Source organism: Furipterus horrens, unplaced genomic scaffold (assembly GCF_987537825.1).
Source record: "Furipterus horrens unplaced genomic scaffold, mFurHor1.1.pri manual_scaffold_3, whole genome shotgun sequence".
NCBI classification, from domain to species: domain Eukaryota; kingdom Metazoa; phylum Chordata; class Mammalia; order Chiroptera; family Furipteridae; genus Furipterus; species Furipterus horrens.
The window spans coordinates 46,636,793-46,655,082 of NW_028327173.1; the positions used below are offsets into that span (position 1 = coordinate 46,636,793).

The 18,290-nt window shown below is 49.9% G+C and overlaps 1 protein-coding gene across 1 annotated transcript in view; it reads right to left on the bottom strand.

Moving 5' to 3' along the window:
* Window positions 1-18,290, bottom strand: part of JAK1 (Janus kinase 1) — a 119,224-nt gene that overhangs the window by 1,908 nt on the left and 99,026 nt on the right. Inside the window, exons 12-24 of the mRNA XM_090269566.1 lie at window positions 15,659-15,765; window positions 12,720-12,863; window positions 11,881-11,968; window positions 11,343-11,470; window positions 10,638-10,773; window positions 8,997-9,148; window positions 6,616-6,766; window positions 6,391-6,485; window positions 3,942-4,134; window positions 3,034-3,158; window positions 2,500-2,672; window positions 997-1,114; window positions 248-358 (exon numbers count right to left, since the gene is read on the bottom strand). Of these exons, the coding sequence (XP_090125692.1) occupies window positions 248-358; window positions 997-1,114; window positions 2,500-2,672; window positions 3,034-3,158; window positions 3,942-4,134; window positions 6,391-6,485; window positions 6,616-6,766; window positions 8,997-9,148; window positions 10,638-10,773; window positions 11,343-11,470; window positions 11,881-11,968; window positions 12,720-12,863; window positions 15,659-15,765 (1,721 nt within the window). The remainder of the gene's footprint in view (window positions 1-247; window positions 359-996; window positions 1,115-2,499; window positions 2,673-3,033; window positions 3,159-3,941; window positions 4,135-6,390; window positions 6,486-6,615; window positions 6,767-8,996; window positions 9,149-10,637; window positions 10,774-11,342; window positions 11,471-11,880; window positions 11,969-12,719; window positions 12,864-15,658; window positions 15,766-18,290) is intronic.

Sequence of the window (18,290 nt, forward strand, 5' to 3'; positions counted from 1 at the left end):
GGCTACACCAGAATATGCTCCTTTGGGGCGCTTTCAGAGGTGAGCCTACGTGTGGAGGGAACCCTTTCTTGGAACGTAATTTGTGTCTGTCATCTGGCCCAAAGATGATTTCTCAGAAAATGATTTTAAAGGCATTTTCTACTCCTTCCTGGTTTTCCCACCCCCATCGCTTGCTGGATAACTCAAGTTGTGGAAACATCATAGAAGCTGAGTTTTATAACTGTGAAGTGGTCTAACCCATACATACCTCATCTGGACAGTTGGGTGGGCAGGGCAAGCGTTTTCCTTCTTTTAATGTATTCACAAGTCTTGTGACTGTCATCTGGCCGTGAGTGGGGCCTATCATTTTCAGGAACAACTATGTAAGTAAAATAAAACCAAACAAAAAGTTTTATTTTGCACATATTTATATATATAAACACCAAATAGATTAAGGTGAAATTTCTAGAATTAACTGGAAATTAAAATAATAAAAATGCTTTTCTCCTTAGTAACTTTAAATGAAAGTCCAAAACCCTTTTTAGCTCCCGGCGATCAGTCTGCAACCTCTCAGGCTCACCAAACACCCGTCCTGGTCGAGGAGCCTCTTCCAGGGAGAAGGATCTCACTTAGGAACACAGAAGGCTCAGACAAGGCTCCTTCACATAGTTTAGACCCTTGAAACTCGGGGTTATCACCCTGGCCAGGTGGCTCAATTGGTTAGAGCATCATCCCATATACCAAAAGGTGGGTTCAATTCGCAGTCGGGGCACATCTGGGAAGCAACCAATGGATGTCTCTCTCTAAAATCAATAAAAACATATCCTCGAGTGACAAGGCCAGGGCTCCTTGTGAAAGCAGGACGTGCGAACCACAGTAGGTGTGTCATGTAACAAACCAAGTGAAATGGAAAGCAGCACACTTTTCCTGTCCATTATAATACACTGATGGGACTCAATACTTAAGAACAAAGCTTACAAAGGCAAGGATGTTCAAAGGAACACAAGTACAACTTACTGCCATGGGGCTGGAATCTGAGTCACAGTAAGTAAGCAGCTCATGCAGAGTCACTCCGAAAGACCAGACATCGGAAGCGATATAAAACTTACACTGAATTAAACATTCTGGGGCATACCTAAAAAAGAAAGGAGAAACACGAAACTTCATTTCCTGGGAAGGATATTCCAACAAATACCTCTGGTTTGTCTTAGAATTTAATATTCTAAGACCTGTAAGTATGTATGAGTCTCTCAGATGCTGCTGCTTTCAGTAGGACCGCTTTGTTCCACAGCAGGAAGCCTGTTCTCTCCATGTGGAGGAACGGGGCGCACGTGATGACAGGCCCCTGATGGTATCTGCCAGCTCAGAATGAGTCACAGTGATCTCACTGCCCAGTCATCTTCCAGTGTCAGTAGCTTTGATGAATGATACCCAAGTGCCTAAGCCAGAAACTGAGGCATCCCCGTATCCAATTCCCTAAATACTTCTGAAGCCTCCTCACCTCACCTCTCTCAAAGACCCGCCACCGTCCTAGCTCACACCATCACTGGCTCCAACCTTAACTCCATTCCACAGTGATCTTTTTAAAACAGAACCACCCCTCCCCCCCTCCTAAAACCCAGTGGCATCCCCAAGCTCTTGGGAAGGTGTCCCAGTTCTGTAGCCCAGCTCCCAGTGTCTTGCCTTACTTAGCCCACCCCCGAGACAGCCCCCCGCTTCATGACGCAGCCACGCAGAGCTGAGGTTGGGTCCTGGGACAGCCACTGCTCTGGCCTCATTCTGTGAGTCACACATGCCGCCTTCTAACCAAGTCTGAACCCCCCTATACTTATGGTACCACAAAACTGGCTGCCTCACCCATTAAATTCCATCTGCTTGTTGGTGTCTTGGCACATATTTGTTTAATGAATGAAGGTTTAGCCTCCATGGGTGGGAGAGATACATGTTTGTGTCTATGTGGGATGTACCTCCTAGGGGCTGATTAGTTTTATGGGGGTGGGTGGGGTATGGGGTGGACATTTAACAACTTCCCTCCTGGACAGTGTTCCAGGCTGACGAGTGGAAATCCAGGTGTGACCTTCTAACCTGGGTACTTTGGTGACTCGTGAGAAGACGGCAAGTTCCCCCTGGATTTTGCTCTGCTCTGTCCAGGATCTCCCTGAATCTGTTCTGTGCCTACTTCGTCACCGCATTCCTCACCCCTTCCTACCTACCCTCCAGGCTGCCTCTGCATGGGTGGGCCTGCTCCAGGTGCTAACAGCTGTTAAGAACTATGCTGGATCAATGCCCTTTCCTGGGAAGCTGGAGATGTGAAGCTGATTAGATTTCTCTATTCCTTGGAAGATGGTGTCATACAATGCTCAGGCATTTCTCTGTGGGTTGCTTTCAGTGAAACAGCCTAAAAGCTGTTTCTTGAAAGCAAAGATCAAGCAATTCCAGATGCTGGAATTCCTTTCTAACCTTATCAAGACAGCAGAAACCCTAGGCAACACTGATGAAACCAAACTCTGATTCAGTTACCAGAACACAGGGCTGTCCCGGTCGTCCTTGACTGTATAGTACTCCTTATCAGTTTCAATTGCTTTGGTTAAACCGAAGTCTCCAATTTTCACTTGGTGCTCACTCTCAACAAGGACATTTCTCGCTGCTAAGTCCCGGTGGACGTATTGTCGTGAGCCCAAATAGTCCATCCCCTGAGGGAGAGAAGGAAAGGCAGAGTGCATTGCTGAAGGTCAGTTCAGGCTATATTTTGTACTTACCACTTCATAGAAGAAAAACTATAATGAAATTACAATGTCATTTCATTTCCATTATCACTGATTTTTTTGTTTTGGTTCTTTATGCAAGAATAGCAAGACCAACCTGATTCAAAGAAGAATGTATTATATCAGCTATACGTAACAAATCAGTTCAGTTTTTTAAATAGAGGTTAATTATTCATCCAAATCATGCAGAGCAAAATAAACTCAGTACAATTGTTGAAAAGTCTAATTACAAACCAATTACCTAAAGCTGAGTGTCTGATTTTTTTAAGTAATTTTTTTTTCTCTTTACCTTACAAATCTGAACGGCATATTTTAACTGCTGTTTGAGGTTAATTTTGTTCTTATTCTTTGGAAGATATTCCTTAAGGCTTCCCGAAGGCAGAAATTCCATGATGAGCTTAATACCATTTCCTCCTGTATTTAAAAAACAAACAAACCAAAAACCTCATTAGTAAGAGGTCATAAGATTACCAAAGGAAGGAACTATGGGAGAGTGAAAGGCACAGGATCTGGAGAAATGGGACCTGAAGTGATCTCAGCATCACCTCTGAATCACAGCAAGTGATTCAGCCTGTGGACCCTCAGCAGTGAACAGGGACAGTCACACTTCTGCACCTACCCCAGAGTCATCAGCATTCACTGAGATAATTCAGAGTGCTCTGTAAACCATTAGGCAAAATATTTTCTTTTTTGTTTTAAACATAAGCCACATCATTTCACAACCAATTTTAAAGTATAATACTGGAGATCCTATACTGGCTTTCAAATACACTTATTAGTAGATACTGTTTGACACCTTGATTTAGACAACTAGAAAACAAAACAGCCTGGCCAGTGTTGGATCAGAAGACTGGGAAGGAGTGGTTGTCAGTTTCATGCAGCCTCTGTGCCTCCAGTGCCAACACGTGGACAAGGGAAGACCAGTGTCGGGGGTGGGTGTGCGAACAGCCTGGAGAGACTATGCTGGAACCGGCCGCTGGCTGGGAGGGAGGCTGAGCACTGCTCCCAGCGTCCTGCAGATGCTGCAGGGTGCAACAGTGCGTATGGCTTCGGAGCCCTAGAGCTCATGCGGGCCATGAGCTAGCGCACGGCCAGGGTGGCCCAGATAAAGCACAGGCACTGCCGCCTCAGTCCTGGCCCTTAATGACCCTAGACTGTCACTCAGTCTTTACACCAATCCCACTCTGCACAACATACCATCTTCTGTGCAGATGCCTTTGTACTTCACAATGTTCTCATGATACAGGTTCCTTAAGATTTCGATTTCCTTCTTCAGATCAGCTATGTGGTTACCGCCACTCTCAGGCTTCAGAGATTTGACAGCCACCTGCTCCCCTGTGTTGTCCCCTTCAGGGTCATACCGGCAGAGCTCAACCTTCCCAAAGTGGCCCTGGAGGGAAAGAGGCAACTGATCAGAGAAGCCCAGCGTGGGCCAGCAGGAACACTTAAGATGAGGCAAGATGGACTCAAGAACACCCAGTGGGGAAAGAGTATCTCTCCAGCAAAAGGAGCTGGGAAAGCTGGGAACACGTAGGACAAAGTTGGACCCTACTTCACACCACTCACAAAAACGAACTCAGATGGATCAAAGACTTAAACACAAGACCTGATACCATAAAACTCCTAGAAGGAAACACAGGGCAGAAGCTCATCGATACTAGTATTGGAAATTATTTTCTGCACATGATGTCTAAAGCACAAACAAGAAAAATGAACAAATGGGACATCAAACTCGAAAGCTTCTCCACAGCAAAATAAACAAAATGAAAAGGGAGCCTACCAAATGTGACAAACTTTTTGCAAATCATAGACTGGATAAGAGTTTAATACCCAAAATATGTAAAGAACTTACATAAGTTAATAAAGAAAAAAAGCCTGAACAACCTGATTTAAAAAATAGGCAAAAGAACTAAAAAAGTATTTTCCAAAGAGGACATCAAAATGGCTAACAGGAACATGACAAGATGCTTAACATCAAAGGAATATGCAAATAAAATCCACAAAGAGCCATCACTTCACATCTGCTAGAATGGCCGTCAAGAAAAACAACAGGTGCCGGTGAGGATGTCCAAAGGGAGCCCTTATTCACTATTGGTGGGAACGCTAATCTGCCCAACTCTATGGAAAACAATATGGAGGTTCCTCAAAAAAATTAAAAGTTGATCTATATGATACAGCAATTCCACTTCTGGAAGTATACCCAAAGGGAATGAAAAAAAGGGTTCAAAGATCCCTGCACCCCACGTTTATCACAGCACCATTCATAACAGCTAAGACAGAGGAAAAACCCAAATGTCCATCAATGGATAAAGTCGTAAAAAAGAGTCGTAATACATGTAACAATGGAATAGTATTCAGGCACAAGAAAGGATGACATCCTGTTATTTGCAGTAACATGAATGGATCTTGCGCACATTATGCTAAGCAAGATAAGTCAGACTAGAGAAAAACAAATATCGTATGATAATCACTATTTAAAAAAATAACAAAACATAGTAAAACAGTAGTTACCAGGGCATGGGGGGAGGGGACTAAGACTGATGGTGTTTAAAGGTATGAACTTGTTAACAGGTACTAAAATGGCCACAGAGATATAATGTAGAGTATACTGAACACAGATAACAATACTGTACTGTATGTAAGTATGTAATGATACACATGATTACATGGGCGGCCATATTATAATATATGTGTGTATCAAAGTAATACACCCTATATCCCTCAAATTTACACAATGTTACGTGCCAGACTTTTCCAATTGAAACAGAAAAGATGAGGCTTGCTTCCATGCTGCCCCCCTGAAGGCTGGGGGTGAATGGCAGAGCCTGACCTTGCCATAGCCCCTCTATTACTGAGCTGAGACAAAGGAAAGTGTCAGGTGACTGGTGAGTTTCTGCGACAATGTCACCCAAAGAAAATGAAGGCGCCCTTTCCTGGGCAGCCACAGGCCCACCCTCTAGGAGAGGCACCATGGGGTCGCTGCGGAGAGCACTGTAGGAGGAGTCTTCAGAAAACGGGGGATTAGATCCCAGCTAAGCCATTTGATAGTGATGCTGGCCCAGTCACCACACCTTTGAAGCTGGTCCAGAGGGGCTCAATGTATACAGTGGTAATAAACCGCCAGGATACTGTGAGGAACCAGGGACACTGTGCTCACAAAGTGCCCAGCACATGGCCTGGCCTGCCTCAGAGACTCAAGGCAGGACACAGGCTTGTAGATTCAACTGAACTACAGGAAAATCTGCGTAAAAGACACAAATCCAGCTATCTTCTCTATCATGTGACCTGTTAGGAAATTCATTTGAGGTCCAAAGGAAAGCTGATAATGGCATTCTGTGTAGTAAATCTATCCCACACTTAGGCAGCCTCATAGGACAGTTTTCTGTTTCCATCCTATCTGTACCTTCTCCCTACATTGCTCCCTTTCTATTCTCTGTCTCTCAGAATGTCCTGGGTGCATATACAGCCACATGTGCACGCCGTCACTATGGGAGGGACTGAATCCCTTGTGATACTGCAGGTCCAAAGAGAATACAATAAGATACTTTCTCTTATAAACTCTTGATCGGAAATGAGAAAGACTGGAGCGCTGCTTTAAATGCACACAGAGCTGATGCGGTCAGCAGGATACTGGGATATCACTTGCCTCTCCCAAGTCGCGGATCCTCTTTAGGAACCGCTTTTCAAAATGCGTGGGATCCACTTCGGTTGCTGGCTTTTTTTCTGAAACAATGTCTGGATCTAACAGAAGAAAAAAGAAAACATTAAAAAGACGTGACTGCCACTCACAGGCTCCTTGTCACCCCAGCTTCCCTGATGGCTCTCCAGGGCACTGGCTGATCGGGTTAAATAGCACAAGGCAGTGTCTTACTCTGCTCTTCCAGCTTATTGATGTCTCTCATGATGGCTCGGAAAAAGGGCCTCTGGTTGGGGTCGTAGTTCATGCAGCGAGTCATCAGGTCAGCCAGCTCCTTACAAGACGGCGTCACAGGTCTGTACCGGCTTTCGTAGAATCGCTCTTTCTGTAAAGAAGAGGACTATGTGGAGGAAACCATAGCAATCGACCACGAAGTCCCAGGTTAGGAGCAACCAATCCTTGACTTAACTTCCCACAGCTCTGCTTCCAGGTTAGGTTTCATAAGTGGATGTGTTACTATTGCCATATTCTAGTTTCGGAAAACCTCTGATACTAAAGTAATGTGAAACCATACCAGCTGCGTTCCAGTAAAGTTAGGCAACCTTGCTGGAATACAACTTGACAATACGTATATAAACCTTCGGATTCTTCAAAGCCTTAGACTCATTAATTCTAATTATTGAATGACTCAAAAATAAATCAGATGTAAGTCAAGATTTATATGTCAAGGTATTTCCTGCAGAATTAGATTGAACATTACAAGTCTTAAAACAACCCAAATGCCAGATATAAAATTAGTTAAGTAAATTAGAGTTTAACAGAACAATCAACTCTTAAATTTGTAAAATTGTAAAACTTATCTAATCACATAGGAAAGTACTTGATACCACATGCAAAGATACAGCATATATAACTAGCATGGCCCCAATTTTGCTTTAAAAAGAGACACAATATGCCAAAGTGTTAAACAGCAGTCAGGAGTGACAGTGATAGCTATTTTTTGAAGTTTTGTATATTTTTCCATTTTTATTCAACTGTTTATTAATTTAAAATTCAGAAATGAATAACTGATACCCCTTAAAAATAATTAAGTGAAATTACTACACTCCAGTATATCTGTAGCTGAATTCCAAGAGTACCCAGCTGTTCTTCAGATCCCGAGGGGGAGGGACTGCGGTTAAGGAGCTGAGAACTGCCCTCACCTCTGAGTACCACTCACCCTCCCCTGCTCCAACGCTGTCCTACCCAACCAGGGGTACTTGGGAGAAGAGGGGGAGGCTTCTTTATCAGAGGGACATGCCCCTCCCTACACCAGCCCTGCATCCTGCTCAGCCCCAGTACACAGTAGGTGCTCACCGGTGACTGACTACAAAGTGTATGCTGTTTTAGTTCCAAGTCCCAAAAGCCCAGGCTGAAAATCCCAAACTGACTTCTAGATCTGATGGCTTCCCTACCAATTTTAGCTTAACTCCTTTCCCAAGTCCTGCACCACCCTGCCAGGCAATGGTTAATTGGTGAGAGTTTTCCCTCTTCAGAAGCCCCTACATAGGCAGCTGCCGCCCTGCAGCCCGAGTCCCCTGCTGGTCTCTCCTCAGCCTGTCCTTTCCAACCACTGTGCCCAGGTGAGTTGTTCCCAAGCCGACCTCTGACCACCTCACTCCTCACCCAAGCCCTTCAATGTCCCACGTGACCCCCTGCAGTAAAATTCCTGGAATTAGGAGCTTTTTACAATCTGGTTACAAATATCTTTCCAACCTTATCACCTGTCATAACTCCCCATACTCCACGCAAATGCAACAGCTCACTGCTTCCCGCACACAGTGGAAATGCCAGCTTCCCCCTGGACTGGGGTCAGGCCCTGCCTGCCAGGGGTTATGTCCACACCTCTACATACGCAGGCCCATTCCAGTCATCCATCACTGGGCCAGAGTCAGGGGTCCTTCACTGTTATTTTTACTACCTGATCCCTTTGAAGTTAAGTCTCTGCTCTTTCCACACGTACATGCGAGTGGGTCAAGCCTCACCTGTCTCACATCCCAGCTGGGGAACCCAGGTGAGTGCCTTACGCTACCTGCACTCCAGTTACCCGACCTGTACGGTGAGGGTAATGGCACTGTCCTAACTTGCAGGGCTCTTACAGCGACAGTTTTCAGGTACTTTGACCTATCTCTCCTACCCTGTCCTCACCGGAAGGCAAGGCCTGTGTCTATTTTATTGTGAGCTCCAGTTTTTGCCTAGGACAATGCCTGATACAAGTAGGAACTCAACAAGTTTCTGTTAATTTTGCTGTTTAACACATAAAATCTCAGATAAATAATACTTTCATGACCAATGGAACGTGAACTGTGTGCTCGGCACTCTGCCTGCATTATTTAGTTCATCCTCACAACAAGCCTAGGAGTGGGTCTGAGGTGCACCCTTTGTACAGATGCTGAAAGGTTGCCCAGGGAGGTTAAGTTACAGTCACCCGGCCACAGAGCCAGCAAGCCCGTGGAAGAGATTCAAACCCGGGCCCATCTGCTCCCACGACACGAGGCTCCCTGTTAACTCCTGAGACGTCCGCGAGTCTCCAAGGATCCCTCACTCGGCGTACCCCTTGGGAAACAAACGCTCACCTCAATCAGTGTCTTGTCTTTCAGGGGAATCTCGCCATTGTAGCAGATTTCCCAGAGTGTGGTTCCAAAGCTCCATTTGTCAGCAGCCACACTCAGGTTCTTGGAGTCTTCGACACACTCGGGAGCAATCCATGGGATCCGTTCTATGCATTCTGCCAAAAGGGAGCAGATGATGACAGATCAGTTTCTGCAGCCACCTGGGGAGTAAATCACTCACCACAGCAGGAACTATGAGCTGACAAAGAAACGATTTCAGTAAGTTTTTTCCAAACAAATACAGGCCCCTCACCCCTGGCATGTGGGATGAATCAGACCGAGTCAGGGCCAGCAGACATGTCTGTTTACCGCACGCTCCCCAGGAGAGTGCACAGCCAGCCTCTGAAGCTCTGGCCTCAGAAGTGGCAAAGCACCTGGGGTGGAGGCCCAGATCCTGAGGAAGGATAATGGGGGCTGGGGGGTGGGGTGGGCGGTGACTCATATGGACAAAGGCTTAGGAAGAAAGGGAAGGCAGGGGAGAAAGGCCAACTCAGGCAGAGCAGGCCTGGGCTAGTCCCACGTCCTCTGCAGTCACCCTGCACTGTTATGCTGATTTTACATGGGTTCCTTTCATTTGGGAAAGAACAAAGTAAGGGGAGGCTGGGCGCCCATGGACCTTTGCCATGGGCATGGAAGTGCCCCTCAGCCAGCACAGTGGCCTCGCAGCACAGCCTCCTGGCGCCTCAGGCAGCAGGGCCAGTCCTGAGTGGGGCACTCACGCTCAGGCCTGCTTGCCCTTCCTTCTCCACCTTCTCATGCCCTGCGGACCAGGCACCTGCCATCACCTTCCTGCAGGCCCACACCTCCCTGCATTACCCCGTCCTCCTCTGAACGCCCGCAGCACCTCTTGGAGGGCACCTAGGCTTCTCCACTTGTTCTAGAGTCTCTGTGTCGTGCCTCGGGCCCTTGTAGAGGACAGGCCCCCTACAGATGGGCTGCTGAGTGACAGCCGGATGACGCGCACCTCGTCCCCTTCGAAGGAGTGAATGATTGGGGTCTTATTTGTATGGCTTGTTTTTCATCCTAGTTCCCTTCCAAACTTACCCCAGTGTCTGAATTACTGAGCCGGGCACTGTGCTCAATGCTGGAGACCACCGGCCCTCAGCGGCCAGTGGCATGCGGCAGGGGTTGGCTTGGGGGGGTGGTGTGTGTGCCCCCTCGTGTTCCCCGTCAGGCCTCCAGGCAAAGAGGCAGAGCACAACCTGCACACAGCCCTGGCTTCGTGCCTCAGCTCCCAGGTGGCTTTCCCTTGGAGCCCACAACTCACAACCACCTCATCCAGAGAGAGAATGCAAGGCCATGGTCAAATCTCAGGTGCCTCTGCAAACTAACTCCAGTGGATTTCAACAGGAACGAGGGAGGACGCCTCTCTGACCACCTGTGGACCCCGTGGACTCCCTTCGTGCTGACCCTCCACCTTGAACACAGCTCCTTCACTGCAAGGACCAGACGTACCTCGAGCCAGCTGTCTGTTTCTCCTTAAAAGGAAGCAGGGACCCACCCTCCCTCCACTCCTCACCTTCCCCTAGCCCCAAGGCACACCCATTTGCTGGAAGGAGCCAGATCCCCAGCCCCCTTCTCTGGGGTGGGGATGAAGAGACACACCTTGCCTGGTCAGCACTGTGATGGGGATGCCGGGGTCGCTGAGCTTGATGAATGGGCCACACTCGTTGTCGATGCCCTCGCGGGCCAGGAGCAGGTTTTTAGTGCACACGTTTCCGTGGACCAGGTCTTTATCCTCCTGCAGAGGAGAAAGGGTGGGCTCAACAAAGCCGCCCCTAGGCTGCCTGACTCCCCTCCCTCCCACACCTCCTCCATGTCCAAGCCTGGCCCTCAGCTCAACCTCTCCATGCTCCGGGCAACAGCCAGACCCAGGCAGCCCAGCTCCCCCACACACTGTGTGACTGCATGTTACTCAACTTCCCTCATCAGTGAAACGGTAACAGCGCAGCCGGCCTCGCGGGCCTTTTGTGAGCATTACAGGGGCGGGAACCTGCAGAACACCGGGCAGCTGACCCACGGTGAGCGCTCAGTAAGTGCGAGCGACGGCTGGGGCTGGTGGTTTCAGCTGCTCGCCCATTCAGCAGGTAGCGCCCGTTTCTTCTCTTACCACACACTGCAGTACAGAAGCCAGTCCTCTGACGGGATACGAGCTCCCTCGAAACAAAGAGTCGTATGTTTGGAGCTCACGCAGTGGCCCAAAATGACCGTTTTCATTAACCAGCAGGCACCTCTCTTTCATACCACCCCCCAGTAGGACATTCTGGTTCCCAGTGGACCGCCACAGACATCACACCAGAATATACTTACCAAGTAGCTCAGGGCACTGGCCAGCTGTTTAGCAACTTTGAATTTCCATGGTGTGGTGAGGACATCGCTTTTCCGGTGCATGAAGAGATCCAGGGGCCCTCCCTCCACAAACTCTTCCACCATGATATCTACAAGCACAAAGAGGAGCCACACCTGGAGCGTTCCCTCATTCCCTCACGAGAGCTCCCTTCAGCGGCTGATACTCAAGCTTGGGAGGGTGCAGGCGGCAGGGAATTCAGCCAGGCAGGCCTGGGCTCAACTCCTGCCTAGAGCTGCTCTCACACCGCCGCACAGGGGAGCGAGCTCAGCTCGCTCACCTAACCTCCAGGCCCCAGAGCTGCCAAGAAGCAAGCATTCAGGAAATGAGCGGAAAACATGAGATTTAGTTCCACATCCACTACGAACTTAAGTGACCTGCTCAGTGCCTCAGATTCCTCGACTGCAAACAGAAAGGCAAGAAGCCTGGACAACAAGCGGGTATTGGCCCCCCACCATCCTCACAGCACCCACGCTCCTCATCCGGAGGGAACACACTTACTCTCCACGTCCCGGACACAGACGCCATAGAGGTACACGATGTGCTTGTGGGAGACCTGCCTCATCATGCTGGCCGCCTCGAAGAAGGCCTGTGGGAGAACGGGGCAGAGGAGCGTCCACGGTCAGCCTCCACTGCTCTGACCCCACAGGGGCCCTGCTGACGGAGAAGCCGTCACAGCTTCCATCGCCCGGGTCCTGCGAACCGCTCCCCTGGCCTTGGCTGCCCAGAGGCACTGCCACCCTTTACCTTGGTGCCAATCTGGCTGGGAGGCAGTGCTGGTTTAGAAAACTGAATCGGACATGGAGCCAGGCTGGTGGGATAGGCCAGCTAATAATTTCCCCATTGGGTACGCATGCTCACCCCTACTTGCTCTTCCTTTAAACTCTGGGAAATAACAATGTTCGGCACTACACCAGAATACAGGGGAAACCAAGGCAGCAGCCCTCTGTCAAAAACTGGCCCATCACTCTGGGCAAGTTTTGACTCCTCTGGGCTTTAATTTTCCAGGCTGTGACGTGACAGCCCTAACTACTCCGGGGGCTTTGAGACCATTCAGCTAGAGTTTTGGGCCAAGGCGACCTCCAGGTGGGAGCTGGGAGGACAGTGGGAGGGACAGACAAGGGGGAGGGGCTGCTCAATCCTCTTCATCTTCAATCCCCCCTCACTATTTTACATACCTGTTTACTTAAGATTACGACTGAAAGAAGCAGTTACATAAAAGACAAGTACGAAAACCATAAATAAGGTCAAAAGGATGGCAAAGGTTCTTCCCAGCCACTGTGTTCCGCTGGCTCCGCAAATGGGAGTGGGGAGGGGTGGGGTTATGAGGAGACACTTGCCAGAGAGATGTCCCTGTGGCTGGGGTCTAAGACTTTGAGGATCACTTTGATTTTCTTCTCTTCAGAAGTTCCTTCGTCATCCTTGTAATCCACCAGGGTCCCGGAGTAGATGTGTGTCCGTGTGCCTCTCCCAAGGTGCTCGCCCTGAGGAGGAAGCGGGAGGTGACGGTGATCACTCACAAGGGCTGTCATGACGCCCGAGTCTGGGACTGAGGCCTTAACGGGGACACACATATGAGCAAGGGACGGGGCAGAGGCTGAAGGGCTCCCACAGCCGCTGCCCTGCCTCTTGGTCCTGGTCAGGCCTCCGGAGGAAAGGAAAGCCTACTTGGCAGAACATACCTGTGGCACTTCCTGGGCCCCAAGAGACAGTCCTCACACTCCCAAACATTCCTTCCTCTCTACTACTAGGAACAGCCTGTGGCCAAAACATCATGCTGACCTATCACAAAATTTCCAGCAGTGCTGTAGTAGCCAGGGCTGTCAGCCCCACTCTCGGCCCCCAGAGCGGACTGAGAGGACCCTATGGGAGGCTCTGCTCACAGGCCAGGGTACAAACCCAGGGGATTCCTAGTCCTGGCTCTGCTGCTTGCTGACCATCTAACTTAGGGACACTCTTTTAGTTATGCTCAGTATCTGCCCACTTTCTGCAAATGGGGATAAGAATGGTACCTGCCTCATAGGGTTGTTGTAAGAATCAAATGAGCAAATAGGTATAAAGGCTCCTGGTACAGACCCTGGCACATGGTGGGCAGACGCCAATCTGCTGGGCCAGTGTGTTTTGTCTGACTGCCCCAGACCAGGCACTCACGATCTCTCACATGCAAGGTGTTCATCTGCAATCCATAAGTCCAGTGCATGTGTACACATGTGTGTGCTTTAAAATTCGTGATGCGGTACACACGTTTGCCCAAGCAACCCCACAGAGAGGGTGCTGTGAAGACAGGCACAGACTGAAGGGATAGGCCCTCGGTTTCCTCACATATGCGAACAGTAATAGCGCCACATGAGTGGTATGAGGACTAAATGATCATCTGCACAAAGCCCCGCAGCACACAACCATGTGTCTAAGGACTCTCCCAGTTTAAGCCTGAGTAATCCTGATTTAAACAGTCTTAATATTGGGAAATCAATGTGTGATTCATCAAACTTAGGCATTGTCGAGTTACTCATTAACCCCACAAAACTTGTAAATTGAAGACCTATTATTCTAGGACCCCCCTATAAATGCAGAAAATGGATGGTAGCCGACTCCTAGCCTGATTCCTGTCGCCCCTCAGGAATGCACACCATCGTTAATCGGGTGTATTAATTTGCACAAACACCACCATTTGTCATCTGTCATTGCAGAATGGCGATACATCTGCCCTGTCTCCCATATCCTGGCAAGGGCCTATGACTATTCATTAAACTACATCTGTCACGAAGCGATTCATCAGCATTATGGGAAGTTGTGTTCCCAGAACATCCCGTAAAAGCCATATGCTTTCAGAATAATTACTCTTCCCCAGATGGGTTACTTATTCCAATGGCCAAGTCATGGCACCTTGCTGTCAGGATGCCCCAGCCACCTGCAGAGGCCCTGCATGTCCCACGTCAGCCTCCTTCCATGCTGTCCCCTCTGCTTTTGCTTGGCACTTCCTCTTCATCCTCTGGGGCTCTGCTTTGACACCATGCCCCCCAGGAAGCCATCTCTGTCCTCCTAAGGTCAGGTGGGATGATTGTCTTTGAGTGTCACATCCTGCTATCCACCCCCTACTTAGGACTGTGTCTCAATAATGTAACTATCTGCTTAAGATAGACGAGGTCTGCCTGCTCCCCAGACTGGGATCCTGCCGAGGAAGCAGTCATGCCTGGCACGTGGCAGTGCCCTTCACTGTTCGCTAACTGAATGCTTGAGGCACAGGGGGCGGCGGTTATCTGGCTGGCAGCACCAGGGGAAGGAAGGAAAGAAGGGAGGGAGGGAGGGAGGAAATAAGGCCCCAAGCACATGTTAAGTTCTACACGGAACAGAGGCTGGGCTCCTGCTGCCCTGGTGATTTTAATCTCTAGACTCTGCTCTGACACCACCAGCAGTATAATAAAGGCCAGCCTTCAGTAAAGAACTTACAGTAATGGAAGTGAAGCCGCTGTATCTATGGACTTCCACTCCCTCAAAACCCTATGTAATAATTTCAGGAATTTAGTCAACTAACAAACCACTACCCCCCCCCCCCAAACAGGCTTCTTAATGGCAGGGAGCCCATGATGCACCAGCCAACACCTCCGCGGTGTCAGAGCCTCTCCCAGGTGGTCAGTGGCCTTGTGCACAGTCCTTCTCTCCAATGCCGCTGGACACTGTCTCCTCGGCCTCCCCTGGTGTGCGGTTCTGGGTAAGGGGACTGGAGAAGGGGTGCAGAACAGAGAGTGGGGGTCCCCTGGGCCCCACACCCCTAACCAAGGACCCAGGGCAGCTAAGAGGGAAACTTAAGCCTCCCTAAGGCTGCAGACTCTGGGCTGAGGCCCGCCAAGGCAGGGACACCTCTCTGGGATCTGTTTCTCCGGTTATTCTCCTTCAGGCCTCCATTCTGCATTGCCTGCTCCCTCACTGTGTTCTGTGTGCCCTCAGCTTTGCTCCTTCAGGAAGCGTCAGAAAGTCCATACTGACCTTCAGAAGACCTTTGTCACATAGCATGTCCTTGGAGCAATAAGGTCCCTGAACCCTAGACAACCCACAAAGCCTGACTAACCCACTGTCCTTGAGGAGAAAGCCTCGCTGGAAAGCATCAGCAAGGCAGGGTCCTGGTTAAATCATTCTAACTCCGAAAGGAGAGTATCTGTGCTCCTTTCCCACCAGCATCTGCCCAAACCCAGACTTTGCTCCTCCTCAAGTCCCCCAGCTGCTCTGCAGGGGGAAGGCTCGGCCAAAACTGGAACGAGGAACCGCAGCAGTGACTCACTTGCATAATGTCTTTCTTGAGGATCCGATCGAAACTCAGCTGACTCATGGGGTAGACAGGCTGCCACTCCTGGGCTTTCTTGGTGGCCACCAGCAGATTGGAGATTTCTGTGAGAGAGAGAGAGAGAGAGAGAGGTCTCAATGGAGTAGCAAAGGGCCAGGATTCCAGTCAGCCCACGTGTGCCGAGCCAGGGGGCTTGCTGAACACACAGCTGTGCATTGTTGGTCCAGTCATTCAATAAATATTTACTGAGCACTTCATTCCTGCCCTCCAGGAGCTCACAAGCTAATAACAGGGTCAAACCAACCCGGTAACGAACCAATCAAAGGAAAGCTACAACCTGCGCAGCTACTTGTGGGCAGGCACAGGTGCCACGGGCCGGCACAGCAGGACCTGGCCCAGGAGGGGGCCGGGAAGGTCTCCCCAAGGACTTCCTGCTCCCCTCCAGTCTGGTATGTGGGCCCTCAGTAAGTGCATGTGCCCGATGAGCTGAAGGATGTGAGCCGCGGAGGGAGAAGGCGGCGGTGTGCTGGGCCTAAGGAGCGATGCAAACAGGGAGGGTGGAAACACTGGTCTCGTGCAGCGGGACGGGACAGGCGCCCGGACACAGGGTCATGCCCGAACCTCTCTGGGCTCCCACACTGCCTGACAAGAGGTGGCACTTACCAAATACTTGCTGGCTGTACAGGTTATGAGCACACCACGCTCCAAATTCTGATTCAAGCAGCAAACTGAACACATGACAAAATTTGCTGGGCCAGGGTCAGCGCCGGTGACGACTGGGGATTTATAACCCATGAAGCTGCCTGCCCACCGCAGTCACAGTGAGCTGCAGGGTGGGGGGAGGGGGCACCTTCCAGATTCAGACTAGCAGTGCGTGTTCTGGGACGCGCTCGAGACTTTTACCCTTTCGTCAGTGAGCCGCTGAGAACCAGGCCAAGAGACCCGAACGTGGTCTCAAACCCTCACCCCCCTGCAAGGCAGGGTTTGCTTTCCCTCTTTGTCTTGTTTTCTTAGCTAACACCTCTGACTGCTTTCTCTGCACCAGCCACGGTCCTCAGAGCTTTACCACATTAACTCCTCGGTCATGACCATCGTACGAGGTAGAGTATTCTCACCTGCCCCTTTCACAGGTCAGAAAACAGGGCTTCTGAACGATGAAGCCATCTGCCCTAGACCTGGATTCCCCCTGCAGTCAGGGATGGCTCCCATCCCTCACCTTCTTCCCATAGCACCCTGGCCCTAGTTGGGGGCACAAATCTTCATGCTGAAAACTGGGCTCCACTGCAGGCACCCCTTGAGTCTGCTCTCCTCTGTTCTGTTACCTGATTCCACCATTACCTGGTGAAAATCTGTTTAAACAGGCAACTCAGGAGTGCCATGATGGAGAAGACATCGGGAAGGGGCGGGGCAGAGCTGTCTAGGAAATGAGAGAGGCGGGTGAGACAAGGGGCCACTGTGAGCTGACGATCTGTATGGTTGCTCAGGGACACGGCACCCGGGTCAGCGTGAGCAGGGGAGGCATTTAACCTCCACGAAGCTCTCTTCTCACTCGGCTGCACACCTTGCTGTGAGGAACTAGACGCGGCGCGTTGCTTCAGCGCCTGATGTGTAGTGAACGCTCCACGCCCAGCAGCCACCGTGATTATGACCAGTTTTACACTGAGCGGCATCGTCTTGGTTGTGGCAATGGTTCCTCAAGCCCTGGCAGCAAGCACCAAGCCTGACTCTGCAGCAGAGGGCGGGAGAGGGTCCGTGGAAACAGGGATGCGGAGCCCTGCGGGCCCGTCCCCTCCCCAGCACGGCCACCCTCAGACTTGGGGGGTGGGGGGGTTGGGCAACACTTAAGAACCAGTGGACGGAACTGTCACACCCAGTCTGAGTGGTTGTCTGCTTTCTGTTTATTCCACGAGGACTTTCTCAGTGTGTTTTCAAGAGAGAAGCCCAGGCTGGGGTATGGCCATCAGAACGTTGCGGTTAGAAGGGCAGAAACACCGAGGAAATCAAAGTGGCATTCACTTTAATGGTCTTAATTTCACCCCTTCTCCAATTCACAGGTGGCAGAGGAAGGTAAGCGGGCTTCTGACAACCTACACGAGGAAGCCTCCCACATGCACTTATTTTTATTCTCCCCAATTCTAGTCCTTCCCTTCCTTCCCCTGCACCCCCCCCCCCCACCCCAACACACACACACCCCGGAGGAGGGAGAACTGGCCCTGGTTCTAGAGTCTTGGGCTGACAGCTGCATCTGCACCTCGGCAGAGGCTGTGACAAAAGGGGAAGATCACTGGAGCTGGAGTCAGATGCACGACTTCAAACCCCCACCATTCCTCTACCTACCTAAGTGATCTTGAACTAGTGTAATCAGGATAACAATGTATTCTTAGTTGTTCTGAGGATTAAATTACTTAAAATATGAAAGACCCTCAAATAGCACCTGGCAAATTGCAAGCATTACTCACATGATGGCAGCCATTACAATCATCATTATCATCAATTGCTACTATTGTAACTATTACTGATACTACTAGATGTGTGGCCTTCAGCAAGTCACTGAACTCCCTCATCTCTACAATAGCTACAAAGAACTATGACGCAGATGAAAGAAATGCAAATACACATTTACACTGCT